Source organism: Alexandromys fortis, unplaced genomic scaffold, assembly GCF_014885135.2.
Source record: "Alexandromys fortis isolate MF-2015 unplaced genomic scaffold, M_Fortis_MF-2015_v1.1 scaffold_87, whole genome shotgun sequence".
Classification (NCBI taxonomy): domain Eukaryota; kingdom Metazoa; phylum Chordata; class Mammalia; order Rodentia; family Cricetidae; genus Alexandromys; species Alexandromys fortis.
Genome location: NW_026067971.1, coordinates 7912076 through 7932511, shown reverse-complemented (window position 1 = coordinate 7932511; position 20436 = coordinate 7912076). Strand labels below are relative to the sequence as shown.

General features: G+C 45.5%; 1 protein-coding gene across 5 annotated transcripts in view; it reads right to left on the bottom strand.

Moving 5' to 3' along the window:
* The window catches only part of Pcgf3 (polycomb group ring finger 3), a 47439-nt gene extending 27003 nt beyond the window's left edge, over positions 1–20436 (bottom strand). The window contains exons 1-7 of one of the 5 annotated variants that reach the window (XM_050155738.1): positions 20237–20435; positions 10758–10793; positions 9492–9531; positions 9109–9249; positions 7826–7943; positions 6615–6711; positions 3691–3746 (exon numbers count right to left, since the gene is read on the bottom strand). In XM_050155738.1, coding sequence (XP_050011695.1) covers positions 3691–3746; positions 6615–6711; positions 7826–7934 — 262 coding nt within the window. In that variant the 5' untranslated portion in view covers positions 7935–7943; positions 9109–9249; positions 9492–9531; positions 10758–10793; positions 20237–20435. Of the gene's footprint in view, positions 1–3690; positions 3747–6614; positions 6712–7825; positions 7944–9108; positions 9250–9491; positions 9532–9636; positions 9804–10757; positions 10794–20236 lie in introns of those variants that run through there. The other 4 variants (XM_050155741.1, XM_050155737.1, XM_050155739.1 and 1 more) reach the window with 4 other exon arrangements.

Here is a 20436-nt window from a genome sequence, read left to right as displayed (position 1 = left end):
TAGGGTGTTTGTCACAGAAACAAACAAACAGAAAATGTAATATGGCCAATGTCAGGTGTGTACAGATACAGAAACACAACCCATTAATCCCAGTGAGTTCAAGGCCAGCTAGAGCTAGTTAGACCCTACAAACAAACAAACAAAAACCCACCAAAATGAACAAGCAAACAGATACAGAAATTAGAAATTTCTGGCTATATATACATACATTTACATATATATAAAATACATTAAAATTTAGTCAACAACACAAAAAATTCTGTTAGTAATCTATCCAAAAGGTAAGCAAGTCAACCTGTAAGGAAGTCTTATTTGTAACACTGGAGAATCACACACAACTTAAGAGCCGCATGAGCAACACTGGAGCTGAGCCAGTTACATTTGTTCTAAGGTTCATGCTATCTCCTCTGCTCAACAGCATCCCTACAGAGGCTGTGACTATTTCAGCACTGTTAAGAATCAACAGGCAAAGTAAATCCAACAGGTGCCTCATGGGACCAGAGTGGGGTCACTTACCCCAAGGAATCCTATGCAGCCACTGCAAACGGTGCATGTGGCAGGGAGATGCAAGGAGATGCACCATGGTGGAGTTATGGAGAAGACCGACTGTAAATCATGCAATGCCCACATACTCAAAGCAAAGCAAAGCACAGGATTCTCTTGGAATTTAGAAGCAGAATGGCATCTGAGACTCTACAACTATTCCCACTGAGATGACTTGAATGAGGTGTGTCTGCTAGTCCCAGTTAAAATCACATATTGGCTCTCACACAGTGAGAGTGAGTGACTTCAGTACCCCACTAACCAACAGACAGGTCATCCAACAAAACTTAAACAGAGAAGTGCTGGCGCTAACTAGTCTCATAAACTAAATAGATCTAACAGATATTTACAGAACATTTCACCCAAACACAAAGGAACATGGCTTCTCAGTAGCTCTAAAATTGAAAATACACTTGGACACAAGCAAGTCTCAACAGATACAAGAAAACTGAAAATACAAGAAAACACTCTGCATCCTATCAGACCACCACAGACTAAAGCTGGGTATCAACAACTGAAAGTGTGTAAACTCATGGAAACTGAACAACTCACTACTGAAGGAAAAATGAGACAAGATAGAAATTAAAAACTTTTTTTTTTTGGTTTTTGGAGACCAAAACTACTCTGTGTGATTTTGGAGTCTGTCTTGGAACTCACTTTGTAGCCCAGGATGACCTCTGACTCACAGAGATCCGCCAGTCTCTGCCTCCTGAGTGCTGGGATTAAAGACGTGCACCACCACTACCCAGCAATAACATTTAAATTAAAATAAAAACATTTTAGAATTGAATGAAAATACAACATACCAAATTTATGGGACACAATGAAGGCTATTCTAAGAGGTAAGTTCATAGCACTAAGTGATATATTAAAAAACCGAGATAGGCAGGGGTGGTGTACACCTTTAAGTCGAGTCTGCACTCGAGAGGCAGAGGCAAGGGATCTCTGTGAGTTCAAGGCCAGCTTGGTCTACTGAGCTAATTCCAGGATAACCAGGGCTACATAAAAAAAAAAACCCTGTATCAAACAAACAAACAAAAACTCAAACGACCCCCCCCCAAATGCAGAGCCCTCATATTATAATTTAAGGGCACACTTGAAAGCTCTAGTTAAGAGGCTTAATTTAGCCTTAGTGTAGCCATGCTAGGCTGTGGACCGACAATCCTGGGATTAGGCCTCACCCTTACAATAACCAGGAAAAACCAGAGACTGTACCCTGGGGGGGGGGGACCAATCAGAAGTGAGACAGCAAGTACCGGCTGCTCCAGAACATTAAGAATAGCTTACATACTCTGTATATAGACTGCCAACTTCCTTGTACCAGCTGCTCCAGAACATTACGAATAGCTTACATAATCTGTATATAGACTGCCAACTTCCTTGCAGCAATGCCAGTACCAACCACTGCTTGACAAAACTTGTTACCTCACTCCTGCCCAATCTGAATCTAGAATTCCCCTCCCCTCCCCCATCCTTTACTCCTTAAAAACCCTGCCATAGCTGAGCGCAATGCTCTCTCTGGTCCAATCGCTGTGTCAGAAGGAATGGTGAGCCCAAGCTCGGGCTTGCAATAAAGGTTCTCTGCTTTTGTATATGAACCTGGACTTCTGGTGGTCTCTGGGGGGTACATGATGCAGGCATAACGCTAGAACAAAAACAAGGAATAATACATAAAAGGAACAGATGAAAAGAAATAATCAAACTCTGGGCTCAAGTCAATAAAATAGAAAAAAAATTAATGAAACAAAGTTGGTTCCTTGAAAAAAAAACAAAAGATTTACAAACCCAAATTAACTAAAAGGCAGAGCGAGAAGATCCAAATGAATACAATTAGGTCTGAAAAGTGGAACAAAACAAAAGACCCCAAGAAAATGCAGAGAATTATAAGGATATACTTTAAAAATCTGTACTCAACCAAATTGGAAAATTTTCTCAATTAATACCATCTACTAAAGTTAACTCAAGATCAGATAAACAAATTAAACAGACCTATAACCCCTAGTGAAATAGAAGCAATCATTAAGTCTCTCAACAAAAGAAGAAGAAAAAAAAACCCACCAACAACAACAACCCAGGGTCAAATGGTTTTAACACAGAATTCTACCAGACTTTCAAGGAAGAATTAATGCACTACTCCTCCTCAAATTACTCCATAAAATAGTAACAGAAGGAACAAATCTACTTCCTCGAAGAACATGTAAAATTTATAAATAAACTACTTGTAACCCAAATTCGAGAACTTATCAAAAGGATCATGTAGGGCTGGAGAGATGGCTCAGAGGTTAGGAGCATTGCCTGCTCTTCCGAAGGTCCTGAGTTCAATTCCCAGCAACCACATGGTGGCTCACAACCATCTGTAATGAGGTCTGGTGCCCTCTTCTGGCCTGCAGGCATATACACTGACAGAATATTGTATACATAATAAATAAATAAATATTAAAAAAAAAAAAGGATCATGTACCATGATCAAGTAGGCCTCATCCCAAAGATGCAGGGATGGTTCAGTGCAGAACCACACGATTATCTCATTAGATGCAGAAAAGGCTTTAGACAAAATCCAACACCCTTTCATGTAGAAGTCTTGTGGAGATCAAGGATACAAGGGACATACCTCAACCCAACAGAGGCGATTTACAACGAGTTCACAGCCAACACCAACCTAAACAGACTGAAACTCAAAACATTTCCAACTAAAATCAGAACAAAACAAGGTTATCCACTCTCTCCATATCTATTCAATACAGTACCAGAAGTCTTAGCTAGAAAAGTAAAACAAATGAAAGAGATTAAGGGGTTACAAACAGGAAGAAGTCAGAGTATTTTTATCTGCAGATGATACCACTGAATATATAACTGACCTTAAAAATTCTTCCTGGAAACTCCTACACTTTCAACAAAGTAGCAGTATACACAAATAAGAAACAAAAATCAGTGATCACAGCATACAGAGATCTTCATGTACTTGGCTACATATAAAATTCTATTGCAAATGCTTATAAAGATCTAAGCATTTTATCTCGAGATGTTGCTGTTTCCCAAAACTAACACAGCCTACTGATCACAGGAAGACAGTGGAGAATCTAAGAACAGACATGTGGCAAATGGGGATGACGCTGAGAAAGGGTCCTGGGTACAAGGTAAACTCACCTTCCTGGAGGCCTGGTACCAGCTTGTAAACAATGTCCTGCATGGTTCTGTCATGACTGCAAAAGAGAACAGGCAGTGGGTAATTTACACGATTGCTATCATTATTTACATCTTCTATTTAACAACTTTCTAAAAGTTACCTAGGACTTGAACTGAGGCATCATTTACTTTAGGTTTCACCTACCTGGAATGAGGTCACCCTGGGGACAGTGCCTCCACCCTTCTGGACAAAGGGCTAAGCTCAACTTTCTGGACACGGGCAAACATGAAGGTGCAGAGCTACTTTATCTATAGTATTTTGCTTTTTTTTTAAGCATAAAATATAATGATATCAAGTAATTTCTTTTCTTGAATAAAGTGATAGAGAATTTCTTAATTTTCAAAGCCATTTTAACCTCCAATCCTTACTGTATAAGCCTATATGAATCCAGTAACTGGCCAATGATTACACTCCAACAAATGCACAGGAATCTAGCCAATCTGGGCTCCGCTCAGTGGCTACCCATGGGCAAGTTCTAGTGCAACTGTAGCCACCTCAGTGCTGTGGACCAGCACTCACTGCACGAACCAACTTCTTGTGCTTTGGAAGCTCTTGGCTATGAGGCCCAACTGTATACTGAAAGGTTACCCAGAGCTCCAAACCTCCTTTCCACTACCTAGACCAGGATGCACGCACTCAGGTGAAATTTAGACTTTGTAGATTGGGTTTTGACAACTTGGCACAAACTGAAGTCACCTGGGAAGAGAGAACCTCAATTGAGGAGTTCCTCCCAAGCAGACGGGGCCTGTGGGCAGGGCGGGGTCTTAATTAGTGATTGATGTAGGAGAGCCCAGCCTACTATGTGAATGTCACTCCTGAGCAGGTGGGCCAAGACTGTATGGGAAGGCAGGTTGAGCAGGCCATGGAGAATAAGCCAGCAAGCCCTGATTCTCACAGGAACAGGGATGAATTGTTACCGAATCATTACCTCCAAGAATAAGCTAAATAAATAATTCCTGGGTTGGCTTTGGTTAGTGTTTTATCACAGCAACAGAGACACAAACAAAGACAGGACCCTCCATCATTGATACGATGTCGGGCTTTGTCTACCTTGGAGGCCTAGCAAGGGGGCAAGTTGGAAACATAGCAGACTACTCTTTGGATGGAAAGTTCTCAAAATGGAGCTGTTTCTTTAAAGTGAGCATGCTCACACTCCAGGTTCACAGCGGCATTTTCAACACTCTCTGCAAAGGTCTCTACCCTGCTGTTCCTGGTTACACATCTTTCCCCCTAAATCTTGAAACGTAAATGCTGAAGCCAAGAAAACTCCTTCGACCTAATACCATAGGGCCCACAGGCTTCCTCTCCTTCCCCTGAAAGTAGAGAATCAGACAGGAGGTGGGGGCAGATGAAACCAAATCATGGGCAGAGGATGGCACCAGCAGAAGTATCATCCTAGACAGTTTCAAACGGAACCCAGACATTGCCAGTGAGAGAGGCACTAAGAGCTGGGGATACAGCTCAATTGGTAGAACGCTTACCTTGCATTTACAAAGCTCTGGGTTTGATCCCTAGCACTGTATAATGGAGTGTGGTAGAATAAACTTATAAACTCAGTTCTTAGGAGGAAGAAGCAGGAGGGTCAGAAGTTCAAGGCTACATAAAACCCTGTGTCAATTAAGCCAGAGAGAAAGAGAAGTTCTTAGAGGTCAAGGGTTTATGGCAGGCAATAGCTGCTACCTAGCTCATACTGTGAGTCACAACACTCAAGCCTAGATACCTCCCTGCTCCTTTACTTATCCAACACCTGGTCCACTGCTGGGCTCCTGCCCCGTATCTCTTTTTTGTTTGCATGACAATCTAAGCTTCCATGAGAGACCTGCCCATGAAAGCTCTTTAGTGTTCTGCCTCCCACAGCAAACTCCAGCAACCCTCAAGAGGGCAGCAGTGTCCCCCCAGCCTCCATTCTAGTCAGCAGTAGTTCAAGTGGGGAACCTGTCTCTGAGCGCTACAGAGAAAGAGAGAGAGAGCAGGTGACGCGGCCTGTACCATCACATGAGGACAACAAAAGCAGAACAGAGCCTGCGACAGGTGGCATCACAAGGAAGTCCAACAGCGGGTAGACATGGGAAGGCACCAGCTGAGGGATAACCATGGCAGTGAGTGAGATGTGCCTAGAGCCACCACAGTGACAAAACCAAAAACCTATCACTATACAGGGAGCTTGGTTCAAAAGTCAATAGGAATTTGGACAGAAGTTCCTTAAATCAGATGTCCCGCACCCACTGAGACACTGGAAAGGACTCAGACAATAATTAACACCAAGAACTGCTAGACATTGCCATACGTCCACCACATAGGACACACAGACCAGGAGGTCTTCTCCAGAGATTCTAAGAAGAGATGACATGGCGTTGAAGTTAGGTACACAGAAAACAACTCTCATCTCAGGGTGGGATAGAAACAGGGGCATCCGCAGTGCTGTCGGACGTCTGGAGGCTTCCGAAGTCAGACTGCTACTGCTCCAGCTGTAATGTGACTGTGACATGCTGTTCAACTTTAGAGTGAAAAACACCTCTTCCTTTCAGTTCATCTCCTGATTCCCTCATGCCAAATGTATCTGTGACTTAATTTCCTCCAAAGTGACCCCTGAAATCAGAAATTTTACTTATAGGCCCTTGCTTCTCGGCACAAGTTCTAGCCCAGGGGCAAGTTACTCCTCTAAAGAAAGACAGGTCTGGGTCTCTTCTACTTCAAACTGTTAGTGTAAGAAAACTTCTAAGATTCCATTGTTCTCATGGTCCCTCCAGGACATGTGCTGCTAGATACTGGTATGGCTCTGTCACCTGCAATGTAGTATCTGGGGGCCAAGAACAAGGTGGCCAACACCATACAGATGTATGGACATCATGGCCAGGGAGCACCAGCCCACGTTGTTACTTACCCGATATACTGTAGCGGGTGGCTCTGATGGATCACGATCCTGCAAGTGGGGCAGGTATTATTCTCCTCCAGATATTTCACCAGGCAGCTCCTGCAAACTATCCAAAGGGAGAGGATGACAGCGACCCAGAAGAGAGGAGCTAGCTGGTGCCACGCCCAGCCAACTCCAAGGGGGCTAAGAAGGTACTTGCATAAGTAACCTCCTCTACATAGCTCCTGACTTCTGAAGAGAATCTGCCTTTGGGCTGCACTGCGCAGGTACCACTTGTCATACGCCCTGGCCTAGGAACCAACTAGAAACACCAGGGAACAGTTGCCTAAGCCACTGTGTGGCAAGATCATGAGACCATAACTAATATTTAAAAATCTGCAGTTCGTCCTAAAAGATGACAAAAGTGTCTTTTATAGCAAAACTATGTAAAATTCAGTGAAACTGCCTAACACAAATTGTACCACCAATTTCTAACAATACAATTAATCTTAGCCTAAAATTCTTTAAAAGTAGAAAACATTTTCAAAATAGAAAATGAACAAGACGGAGGTCATACGTGTTGGTCACTATTCTGTGCAGCAGTCATGTCTCTAGGTGATCCACATAGGATATCCACCTTCCAGAGAGACAAAAAAATTAAAACAAAACAAAACTTAAGGGAGGCAGGAGAAACGGCTCAGTGATTAGGAACACTTGGTGCTCTTGCAGAAGACCTAGGTTCAGTTTCTAGCATCCACACAGTGAACTGTCTGCAACTCAAGTTCCATAGGATCCAATGCCTTCTCTCTTTGCTGGTACTGCAAGCATGTAACTCACATACAAACACACAGGCTAAACACTCATAGACATAAAAATTAAAAAATAAAATAACAACAATAAAAAACCCCTATCCTGCACACAACCAGGCCTGACAAGCAGAATGAGTAACAGGCAACAGGCACCATCCTAACCCTTGAAATTCCACAGGTGCTCGACTATTACAACACAGACACCTCCCTGCTAGAAGAGACTGTCACGTCACCAGTGGCCAACCTGGCGGCTTTCCTTTGTTCAGCTTTCCCGACAGAAGCTTCCCTCAGGGAGTTACCCACAGCATTACTAGTTCAAGGTAAGTTTTCCAACCACCCCTCGAGATCTCTGTTCTTCCTGGCCCTGGTGCCCTGTGCCAGGCTAAGGTTCTAAGGAATGTGCTCGAGATCAGAAGAACTGGCTGTACTCACATGTATGCAAACACTCAGTCACTGTAGTTGCATCAATGAGGTAGCCGCTGCACAGGCGGCAAGTGATGTGGGCGTTTATGTCCCAGAGTTTAATCTTCCTGGTCAACATCTTTGGCTTCTGCAAGAGAAAGACAATGAACTAAATGTGATGGTTAATCTAGGTTTCAACCTGACTACATCTGGAATTTACTAAAACTTAAGCAGCTGAATATACCTGTGAGGAATTTTTTTCTTAATTAGAGTAGGAAGACCCATTTTTCTTTTGAGGTGGGAAGATCCACTTTTAATCTAGGGCCAAAAAAGGACATGGAAGAAGGAAGCTTGCTCTCTCTGTTTGCCTGGTCTTGTCGGCAAGTCTGTCCCCTCACTGGCACTGGAGCACACTTCTTTGGGATTCTAGTACATACTGAAGACCAGTTAAGATACCCAACATCATGGACTGAAAAACTACTGAATTCTTGGACTTTCTACTGGAAGATAGCCATTGTTAAGAGTAGCTAGATCACAGTCTGTCTGACTAATACACCAGGTATCTCTTCCCATTCCAGCTTGCCTTTCCTCTACTCACAGACACAGCAAGTGTAGGAGCCCATCCCATCCTTTCTCTTGGACATTTCTTCTCATCTGATCCATTGAATAATGACCCACCTTAGGCCTCAGTGGTAAGTGGAGTCTGAACCTCAACTCAAAGAACTGCCACTAGCCACTCTACTGTTTGCAGAAAGATAGAGTCTACCAGGAGGTGGTGGTGGTGCACGCCTTTAATCCCAATACTAGGGAGGCAGAGGCAGGCGGGTCTCTGCTAGTTCAAGGTCAGCCTGGTCTACAGAGCTAATTCCAGGACAGGCTCCAAATCTACAGAGAAACCTTGTCTTGAAAAACAAAACAAAATAGAAAAAGGCTAGATTAGGTCCTATGGATCCAATTTAATCACCAGCCACTTTGATCTGGATCTGTCATATGGCTTTTCAACATCACAGCTGGTATCTAGGTACAAACCCACCTCAGGAATTTAGCTATCCTCACTCTTATACTTTTTATGAGAGGGAATACTCCCATACCAAGTCATCACTTAGATCCTGCTGAGTTCCAGACCATCTCAATGCCTTTAGACTCAGCGCTGAGCATGGCCATTCAGCCCAGTCCATCTGGATCATTTCTAGCTGTGCTCCTCTCCTAGGCAGACTGATCAATACTACATACCTACCCCACCCTGAACTAATGGTACTCCAGAGAGCCAGTATGCACAGAGTATTAGAAGAGCCAAACTCCTCACTCCTCACCTCCTCTGGATGTCTGTGAGTCCTTCCTCACCCGGTGGCATGGAGGCTTCAGGCCACCAAGTGGATGTGGTGATCCCTCCTTACTCTGAGTTCTGGCGGGCTTCTGCACCTTCCTTCTGTCCCTTGTTCCTTTTCCATTTTCTAGCACAAAAACAGCACTGTTAATTCCAAGCACACTGATGCCCGTCCTGCACACAATCCCACACTAAACTCTACTACATCTCAGCTACGCCCTACGTATTAAACCATGGGACAGGGCACACTGGAAATACTGGGAGACAATCAAGAACCACAAATAACTCCAGAGACATTGCTAGAGACCAAACCTCAAGGAAATATGAAGTGGTCACCATATTGAGCCACAGACAGTCAGCTGTGCTTACCTGTGAATGATAGCCTGGAATCGGGGCTACATTGTGAAGTCTGTGGAGAAGCAGAGATGGGTGTCACCATGAGAGGATCTTCTCTCGCCCTCTACCCTCTAGCAATTCTCAAGTACCATTTCCTTAAACATGTCTGTTCATTTACTTGCTTTAAGTGAGAATGATGGTGAAGAAGGTGGCTCTGCTGTGAGGGGTCACCTCCAGAGTTCCTGAGCCGCGCCCAATCCAGAGCAGATACACACTACTTGCTTTGGGGCCCAAGAGGCAGGTTATCTGTGGAAGCTCCATGTGACAGTGGACTTCAGGGGTGACCTGAGAAACCGCAGGAGGGCAATGAGCAGCACTTTGTTGTTCACTTCACTTGAAGCCTGCGATTCTCACCCAGACTAAGTCACTGTCACCCACTCACTGAATGTGCCCTGGGCCCATGTGGGCATCGTACCATGGGTAGGTTCAGTGGGCTGCGGCCAGTGAGCCAGGTACTCGTACCAGGATGTGGAGATGAGCAGCTAGAGAAATCCTGGTAGCGTAGTCTGAGGCCTCCCAAGAATCTGCAGGCAGTCTGCTTCGTGACTGAGGTGCTTTGAAGGCTCCTGGGAGCCTGGCTGTGACTTTCCATGTAGGAACAGGCATTGCTGGTGAAGGGCTTGGAAAGGGGCCTGAAATCTTCACTGGAACAGTCCCAGAGCTCCAGGTACTGGTAGTTTAAGGACTGATTACATTGAACCTGGAGACGGTGTACCCTAACATGTCCTGGAACCAACTTACTCTTAAGTGCAACTCAGATAACTTCACCTCTAAAAATTTTCCAGAACTTCACGTTTTTAAAGCTTTTATTTATGTGCACATGCAAGCGTGTGAGTGTGTGTGTGTGTGTGTGTGTGTGTGTGTGTGTTTATGTCAGTCTGTCTGCCTGCGGGAATGTATGTAATGTGTATACGGGTGTCTTGCAGAGGCCAGAAGAGGGAATTGGATCCCCTGAAGCTGAAGTTACAGGCTGTTATGAACTGCTTGTTATGTGTACTAAGAAGGGAACGTGGGTCCTCAGAGAGAACAAGTATACATTCTTAGCCATAGGCCTTCTCTCCAGCCTCAGAACTACATTTGTTTATTAACTAATCAACCCAGGAAGCTTGTACAAAAGGAATAAGAGAGTGAGTGTGGCCTATCAGGTAAACCAAAGGAGGAAGCACTGAGAAGAGGTGGAGCCAGATCAAGGCCAGGCCTGTCTTAAACTAGCCCCTGCCTGGTATGGAGGTCACTGACCATATAAAATTGCTGTCCCTTGAAACTTGGCAGCTCCTGTAACAAAAGAACCAGAGTGTGGCATTAGGGTTCCACTATGTAGCCTTGGCTGGCCTAAAATTCCCTATAGACCCCAGGCTGACCTCAAAGTTACAGTGATTCTCTTGCTTCAGCCTCTCAAGTGTTGGCCTTATAGGTATAAAACACTAAAACACAGCTTTCTAACTGTACTTAACTCCAGTGCTGGGATTATTAAAGGTGTGTGCCAACACTTCTGGCTTACATGGTTTTTGTTTGTTTTGAGACAGGGTTTCTCTGTAGCTTTAGAGGCTGTCCAGGAACTAGCTCTTGCTGACCAGGCTGACCCTGAACTCACAGAGGTCCCTGCCTCTGCCTCCCGAGTGCTGGGATTAAAGGCGTGCACCACCACTACACAGCATGCGTAATTTTTTTAAATGAAGTTTGTGTGAAATGGATAAATTCCCAGCAGGGGGTGGAGGTGGCAGTAAAAACCTGAATTGACAGTAGTGAGGGAAACTCAAAATATTCTCTATTCTAAGAGCTGAATGTTTTTCATGGGTCGTTGGTCAGAGGTGGAACACACCTTTAATCCCAGCATTTGGGAGGCAAAGGCAGGTGGATCTCTGAATTCAAGATCAACCTGGTGAGTTCCAGGGCAATCAGGTCTACACGGAGAAACCTGGTTTCAAAAACCCAAAGATAAAAATAAATAGATAAAATAAAACAAAACTCTGGGTCTGTGAGTCTACCGAGAGCAAATCATCCTTCCAGGCGTAGAAGTATCTGGGGCCAGAACGTGCATTTGTCTATCTTGTACAAGGTTCTGAGTTCGGACTCCAGTACCATGCACAGTTAAAGAGATCTCTAACTCACTTTAATTTCATTCATTTCTGTGTGAGGGTGCAGGATCTCCTAGAACTGGAGTTACAGACAGTTGTGAGCTGCCATGTAGGTACTGGAAATTGAACCCAGGATCTCTGGAAGAGCAGACAGTGAGTGCTCTTAACTACTAAGTTATTTCTCCAGCCCCACTAATTCACTTAAAACTACTAGCCACACATCAAACTCTAGCAAGGCGAGATTTGGAAGAAAACTAACAGACCTACCTTACCCTAAGCAGAGCACTGGCCACCCTCATCTGTCATTCTATAAGGGTAGAGTCGTCCAGACCAAGTTAGATGTATCCCAGGAATATAGGTAGGCAACAATACAAGGAGAAACATCACTTGTGACAAAAGGTAACAGTAGACTAACACGTGATCCTCCCAACAGACATGTAAAAATTATTTTATAAAGCACCCACTCATTATTTTTAGAAATCCTAAAAGATGTTAAGGAAATACTTTTAACCCCATTGAAGGAGACACTAACATGATTATTCAACAACTCAGATGTGAACAACTACAATTCCACGCACGAAGTCTAGTCGGAGGTGACTGGAATGCCCACCAGCTAGGGCCCCACACAGCGGCTGTTCCTCGGCACTCAGGAAAGGGTGCTCCCAGCCATGCAGGGCTCCACGTAGAAGAAAGCTGCCCACAAAGAACACATCACTGCCAGCAAGGGTGGCCCACGGGTCTCAGAAAGGCCTTGAGTCCCTTCTACACAATAAACTGAAGAAAAGAGTATCTTACAATTTAAAACAAATGACGGACATACTCCTAGTGGTGGGGTGAAACCAGATCACACTCACCCGCAACCCTTCACGGAAATGCTAACATTCAACACAGTATGTGGTGCCATGTTCAGATGCTGAGTAGGAGGTCAGGGGTATTTATTACCTTTACAATTCAAGATTACGATATGTGGCTCTATTATGAACTGAGACACACATATCTATAACATATTAGAACTATAATAGGGATCAGGGCTTAGCAAACTCAGGTCCTCAGGATGGAGAGGTGTTGCTGCTCTTACTGTCAAAGGGCCAGCCACGCCAAAGTACTATTTGGTGTTTAGAGAGAAACTCTGTCCGCTTCTACTCTAAATGATGAAAAGAGATTCACCAAAAAAAACCAAAAAATTCAAATTAAGTGGATTTCAGCTGATCAACTTTATTACTAAACTGGGACTCACAAAACGAGAGCTGGTGAGTAGCAGGCCATGGTACCAAGTACCATGTGTGTGCAGCGCTGAGGAAAAGGCTGGCACTCTGTGGTAAAAGCGACACACACAATGCCAAACTTTTACCAGTATTGATCAGTACCCCTACCATATCATGTGGCCAGATGGCCAGCCTGGGGTCCTCTCCAGGCCTTCTAAGAATCACCTATTTTGGTTTCTTGCTACACTGCACACATCATCACCTGCGTGATCACAAAAACAACATGCATGTCAACACAACAAGCTATAACAGCAGTGGGGTAGAAACTACCATGCAGGCAGACAAGCAGGTTGGTTACTGTCTTCATCTACTGCAGGATAAGAGCTGTGTGTTGTATTCCCTGCTATGGCAGGCCTGGGCCCAGGACACTTCTTCCCCTTCTGCACACTGCCTAACTTTGGGGTCCACCCAGCAGCCTCCCCAAGGATGGGGTTCACATGCCCTAACTTTAGTCAACACCTAGACAGAATCTCAGTTTATCCCAGTTCTGTGATATGCAAAAATATGAATGATAACTAAAGCCGGGAAATATGGCCCATAAGATATTATGTTCTACACATAAAAGTGCCTGCTGCCAAGCTGACAACCCAAGTTCAATCCCTGGGACCCACATGGTGGGAAGAAAGAACCAACTTTCACAAGTTGTCTTCACAAGGCCACAAAGGTCACCCAAAGTAAATAAACAAAAATATAGCTTTAAAATGTTTTTAAAACTAGAAAATAAAACTTCTCTTAATACTGGTTCTAGGTAATGTAATAGAAACTACTGGTCATGCAACCCAGGTGTTCCATACATAGCTCTAGAAGATAGGACAACCATTAAATCAAGTTGGCAAGATGCCGTCCTTGTTCTGGGAATGTAGTTCAATTGGTGATTGCCTGCCTAGCATGAACAAGACCCTGGATTCAATCCCAAGTACCATACAGAGTCAGGCATGGTGAGACATGTCTGTAATCCCAGCACTTGGGAGGTGTAGGCAAGAAGATCAGAAGCTCAAAGTCATCCTTAGCTATATGAGTTTGAGGCCACTATGGGTTACATAAGACCCTGACGAAAAGAAGAGGAAAGGAGAGAAGAGAAAAGAATGATATTGTCCTCATTAAAATCAGTAACACAAGCCCACTCTCCTGTGGGTACGATCTAGATAGAGACACCATCAGACCTATGTCTTAGGCACCACGGATCTGATCAGATTTCAAGTTGGTCCCCAAACAGTCCAGGCCTAATACATTAAACTAAAAGAATAGTTTTTAACAATTAAAAAAAAAAAAAAAAACCAGATCTTTTCCAAATAAGCCACTTACAAACTTTCAGCTGTTGACAAGCGTCTTCCTGATCTCATTCCAAAGATGACCTCTTTCTGCTCTATGACCTGTCCTGTGCTAACCCCTTCTGTGGCGGTCGGCTGTTATCACTGGTATAGCTCCCATATCTAAGACCACTTGCCTGCCTCCCTTGCCACTCCAGTCTCTTCCAGCATGTCCTGACATCTGTGGGAGTCTTACAGAGGTCCTCCTATGGTTAACAAATGGAACATTATCGATAGGATGCTGCCAGCCATTGGTAGGTGGGTGTTTCCTACAGATCAGAACTTTTCCAGAATAAGCAGTTTTGTGCTGAGCTTGGACACTGTGCCCTCCCAGGCACCCAGTTATGTGCCCTTCAATTAGTGCTGAAATTGTGACTTTCTATGATCTGGTTCTCCACCCAAAAGTGCTTATGCCATCAGTCTCCAGGGACAACCAGTGGCCTTGGGGGTAAGCACATCTCCAATGTGTCACCAAAGACTGACGCTGAGACAGAAGCCTGTCCAGATCTATGACCTCACCAAAATGCCTTGTCTTTGGCTGTGTTGTGGCATTTCACCTTCCAGAACCAGCCAACAGGGGAACAAGTCAGGTGGTCATGGGTGGCTGATAAGTGTCACAAAGCAGAAATATTCCAACCTGGACTGTCTTACTCCAAAGTCTACCACTCTGAGGATGTCAGGAGGACAGAGAACATCAATCTAATGCTAGACCTCCTGGAGTGTCAGGATGGTGCATAGCAACACAGCACCAGACTTCCCTGAGTTGTCGGGATGGGACTCAACCTAGCACCAGAACCCAGGGATCTGTTCATCCTCTGACAACAAGGCCAACTGTAAAATCCTGGAAGTAACTATTTGTGGAACCTGCTAAGCCCCCTACCCTGCAGGGGGTTGTGGGATGGGAGCCAGGTTGGCTTTAAGCGGACCTCCTCCTCATTTCCTGCAAGAGGTGGCATACCATCTGAAGTTGCTCTTTAATACTCCAGTGACAGGAAAGTGGTGTTTAATGAAAGATAAAGATATTATCAAACAGAAAACTGTGTCCTGCAGTTGGGCATGAGGGTCCCATCCTAGGCTGTAGGCTGCTGTCACAAAACACCCTTCAGTGGGGGCTGGAGAGATGGCTCAGAGGTTAAGAGCACTGGTTGCTCTTCCAGAGGTCCTGAGTTCAATTCCCAGCAACCACGTGGTGGCTCACAACCATCTGTAATGGGATCTGGTGCCCTTTTCTGGCCTGCAGGCATACATTCAGGCAGAATACTGTATGCATAATAAATAGATAAATCTAGAAAAATTATATAAAAATACTACAATGGAAGGCTTGTGAGCATCCTAAGTTTATTTCTCAGTACTGGCAGCTGGGTCACAGCAGACTCTGGCTTATTCAGACCCAATCACCATGCCAAGTCCTTTGACGCAGAAAGGATAGAAGAGCTCTCAGGGTTTTTTGATAAGGCACGTATTCTGTCTTTGAGGACAGAATTTCCCACAAAGTTCATTTCTCCTGCAGTCATCTTTGAGTCACAACTTCAACCTAAAAGAGCAAGAGGAATGAAAACAGCACCGGGGCCACTGATCACAGCTCTTGCATTTTCGTTCCACGAGTTTGTTTGTTTGAGTTTTGTTATTGTTTGCTCTGGTAAGAACTTAGATTAAAAAAACAAAAACGAGTGGTGGCGGTGAGATGGCTCAGGGGGTACAGGTACTTGCCACCAAGTCTGAGGACCTAAGTTCAATTCCTGGAACCCACATAAAAATGGCAGGAGACAACAGAATCCAGAAGCTATCTTCTGACACGCATACGTGCTCAGGGTTTCTGCACTCAGAAACATAAACTCACACAATAATTATAAAATTTTAAAAAAAACATAAAACCCTTGAAGTAAGGGCAGTTATGGTATGCATGCTTTGACCCCCATTGCTAGTTTGTAGAGCACATCCTGAGGACTTTAGCAACCAAGTTGACACATACCCTCAGCACAAAGCCACACAAGCCACTGGCTACGATGTGCTTTAGGCTAGAGTTTGTGGAACCAGGAGACAGAGAAAGTCACTACAAACTCCTCATGTGACCCAGAGGCCTCCATTAGGCCTTACAATAGTCACAGGTCCTAGTAAGACCCACTGTACCACAAACGCCAGGAATCCCACACAGGACCCAGGAAGCTTCTGTAGGTATAGGACCCCATGAGGACCAATGAGATCCAGTTAACCTCCATTCTTGAGGTCCAACTAACACCGCAGAGTCTGTTCAATACAACACACAGACAACAACAGGCCGAGGGAGACAGCATCTCCAGCAAGTGCTGCGCCTCTCAGGGAGTCTGCTCCACCAGTGGGTCATCCACAACAAAAGGGGGTGAAGCTGATGACCACCCTTATCCTTTTGGCTTTTGTACCTTTAATTCTGTAGGAAGGTATGTGGCAGAGAAAAGTGCTTTCTTATTTTTAAAGGCTTCATCTATCTTTGTGATTGACTGATTATTTCTGAAACAGGGTTACACTATGTTGCCCATACCTGTCTCCCAACTTCTGAGTGCAAATGATCCTCTTGTTTTAGTCTCGCGAGTAGTAGCAAGGATTACAGACACATATTACCATGTCACAGAACTAAGCAACAGTTCCAGTTTTTAAAGCATGATGTGAGGCATTCTTGCAATGTGAACGGTATGATTGTGAGGGTAACAACAGACAACAGGAAGCTGACCTTCAACCCCAATGTATTTCTAAATAAAGAAAAGTTACATCTTTAACTTTAAATCCGATTCTGAATATCAAACAAAAAAGGCAGCAAATAATAAATTTGGCCATTAAAGAATAACAACACAGACCCAAACAAACCTTGTTTTAAAGCACAAATAAACCCCCAATAATTCTAGTTAATGACCTTATGAACTAGAGTTGGAACCTCCCAAAGTCCAGAAATGACAAGGAGGTGACCATCAGGGGCAAGACTTCGGGTAAGTACCCTGAGCCACCTTCCAGACCTACTCACAAGACCTGGGCTGGAGAGAGGGGGCTCCTGTCTACAGGACATCTCTGGGCATAATATTCCCCAAAGGGACAAATAACCCAACCTTTTCAGCATGTAACATCTTCCACGCTATTTTGAAAAAAAAAAAAAAAAAAAACACTTATAACAAAGTGCATGAGGTCCAATGTACCAGGAAAGACACTTGTGTTTAAGACGGTAAAGAAAAACTGGAAGGTTGGTTTATAATTTATTTCAGAATAGCATGGCAAGATTCTGGAAATCACTCACCCAGAGGGCAGACACTATTCTCCTACACCCCACTCTGTTCACAGGGGTCTGTTTGCCAGAACATTCCAAATGGTAAGTTAACCACCAGGAACGTTTTCGGTTTGTAACAGATGCCTCTTAAATAGAATACATACATGTATCACAATCATCTGAACTTTTACAGTGATATCAGACATACGTTATTTAGAGGCCTCATTCTAACACACCACTCTACACACAACTCTTTCTGTTTCTGAGAGAGCATCTTACTATAAGCCTGAACTGGCCTGGAATTAACTACTGTAACTCAGGTTTGCCTTAAACTCAAACTCACTGCAATCCTTCTGTTTCGGCTCCCAAGTGATGGGATTATAGGTGTGAGTCACCATGTCTGGAGCTTCCAGAGGCTGCCTTGCTCTGTCATTGGCCTCTTCTCCATTGTCCTTTGAGATGCCCCAGGAGAAGACCTGGGTCTCCAGCTGGCAGTGTAGGAGGGAGCTGGACTGGGATACTCCCTGTGGAACGCCCAGAGGAGGCCGAGTACCCTGACTACAGGCTTATGAAACTTGACCAGAAGCACGGTTAAGCCTGGGCTCTCAACCTTCTGCTGGAACCAATTTTGGCTCAGGGCAGTACATTCTGGGGTAATACATTGTACAGCAACATATGTTTAAAAGTCCAAGCATGGGAAGATGAAGAACATCATCGAACCTAAACAAATTCTCATTCTTTTCTAAAAGTTCACACAGCCAGTTACTATAAAGGGCACAACCAAAGAACAAACCAGACGCAAGCTCTGAGTCCAAGGGTCCCAACTGCAGGGATGCCTGGCAAACACATCTTTCCACTCTGGGCCATTCAGGACCACACTCAGTTGGCACCCAGTACTAAGGCACCTAAACTTGTTTTTTTCCTGATGAATCAAAAAGCAAAGCAGCTCAAAATGAAAGATGGAATCAACCATCAAGCATTTCTTGGAAATCTAAATAGCCCAGAGTCTAGACACCCTATAACCAGCACTTTTAAATGCAGCCTGACCAAAGAGCTTCCACGGGGAACACACCCATTGGGAGTTAGGCCACCCCAGAATCCGTTAGCCATTTCATCCCCAAACACACCAGGTTCCCACTGCACATCTCGGTACTTGCCCTAGCCAAGAGCAGCACACTATGACCTCCTAATGTCTCTCACAGCAGCAAAAAACACATTTCACTTTTCCACAAACACTGTGTTCTCCATGGCAGACTGGGAAGATTTCAGAGAAACAAAACCTCTTCCCAAGGCCCTCTTAATGCTTTTCTTTTGGGGGGTGAAACAGAGAGTGTGGATGCTGGGTGCTCATCAATGCAAGAGCCCCCCTCAATTCTCTGCCCACTCACCTCACCTTCCTATCTACTGGAGTGCCTCCTTCCCATGGGTACACCTCCTGCCTCTGTACACACCCTCATGACCTTCTGGGGAAAGAGAAGGGGGAGTGAGCCAAGACTAGGGAACGGCACAATCCTGTAGTAGCTGAGGACAGCAGGGGAGGCACAGCGGTCGTGATAACCCTGAGTCCTTGGAGCTAGGAAGAACTCCAACTTTGCCTTGTAACTATCCTAAGACCCTCACCCTTGAGGGTACTCGGGTACTTGTGGGAAGTGCAGGGTTTGAATCCTTGGGCTCCAATAACCAGGATCCCACACTTAAGCACTTCACAGAAAGGGTCCGGTGTGGGCTGGATAGATCTGGGAAACTCCTGGACTCCCAATGCCTAGTGATCTTTACAGCAGATATTAGGGTTTGTATGCCTGGAGGCCCAGGCCTCCCTGCCTTGAAGTTCCTCGTGGTTCAGCCCCAAGGCTTTTGCCCTAAAGCGACCCACCTTTGGCTCCAATTGTTCTGAAGCCTGTCTATATTCTGAACCCTCCTCAGTTTACCCTCGGGGCCCCAAACTACTCTAAGGATCTTCACAGGAGTCCAGATTCTACTGGGCCAGCCTTGGTTTCCCAGCTCTCTACAACTGATTTGTCCCTGGGTCCTGACCTTCCTAAATAGCCTTGCCCCAGAGTACTGGCCCTCCGCAGGGTGGTCTCAGGGTCTTAACCCTCCTCTGTAATCTATCTTGAGTTGGACCATCTCAGTGATTCTGGCATTTTCTAGGTCCTGAGATCCAGTCTTCCTCAATGACCTTTCCTAGACTCTTGTCAAGTCTCTAGTACTGACCCTCTTCCCTCCACCCCCAGTGAGCAATCCAGGATCGGGTCTCCACCTCTTCAGAGGTCCCAGCTCTATGAGGGATCTGCCCAGTACCAGTATTTCTGGCCTGGTCTGGGTCCTGTCTAGTCTGAGGTTCTGATATCCCTGGATCCAGCCTGGTCCAGACTCATGTTCTTCCGGGGTCCTGTTCTCTGGAATCCTGCCTGGTGCCTGTTCCAGCCTGTCTGGGATCCTTGTCTTCCCTAGGTCCTGGTCTCTCGGGGTCCAGTCTGCTAAGAATCCAGCCTGGCTGGGTGTTCTCCCTGATCTACGATTCTGCCCACCCCTGGTCCAGCCTGATCAAGGAAGGGTCCAGCCTGGTGCTGGCTCTTGTCTTCCCAGGGTTCTGCCTGGTCCTGGTTCCTGTCCTCCCAGGGTCCAGGTTGTTCAGGGATCCAGAATGGCCCAGGGTGCTGCCCTCCCAGGGTCCAGACCTCCCAGTCCTGGCCTTCTGGCAGGCTTTTAGGGTTCCGCCTCCCGGGTTTGCCGAGGGCGCTGGGCTCGCAGCCTTCTGCGGACCATGGGCCGAGGCCGCGGCCTGAGGAGCGGGCGCGCGGGCCAGGCCGGGCGGGGCGGGCTCACTGACCTGCGTCTCGGGCGGCGGGCGAGCGGGCGCACGCGGGGGCTCGCCGGGAGGGGGAGGGGGCGCCGCTCCCTCTGGGTCCCCCCCAAGAGGAGGAGAAAAAAGCCGTGCGGAGTTTAAAACAAAGAGGCGGAAATGCCCGAACCCAGCCGAGTGAGAAGTCGGGGGCGCCGCGCTTAGAGCATGCGCAGTCTGCGGCTCAG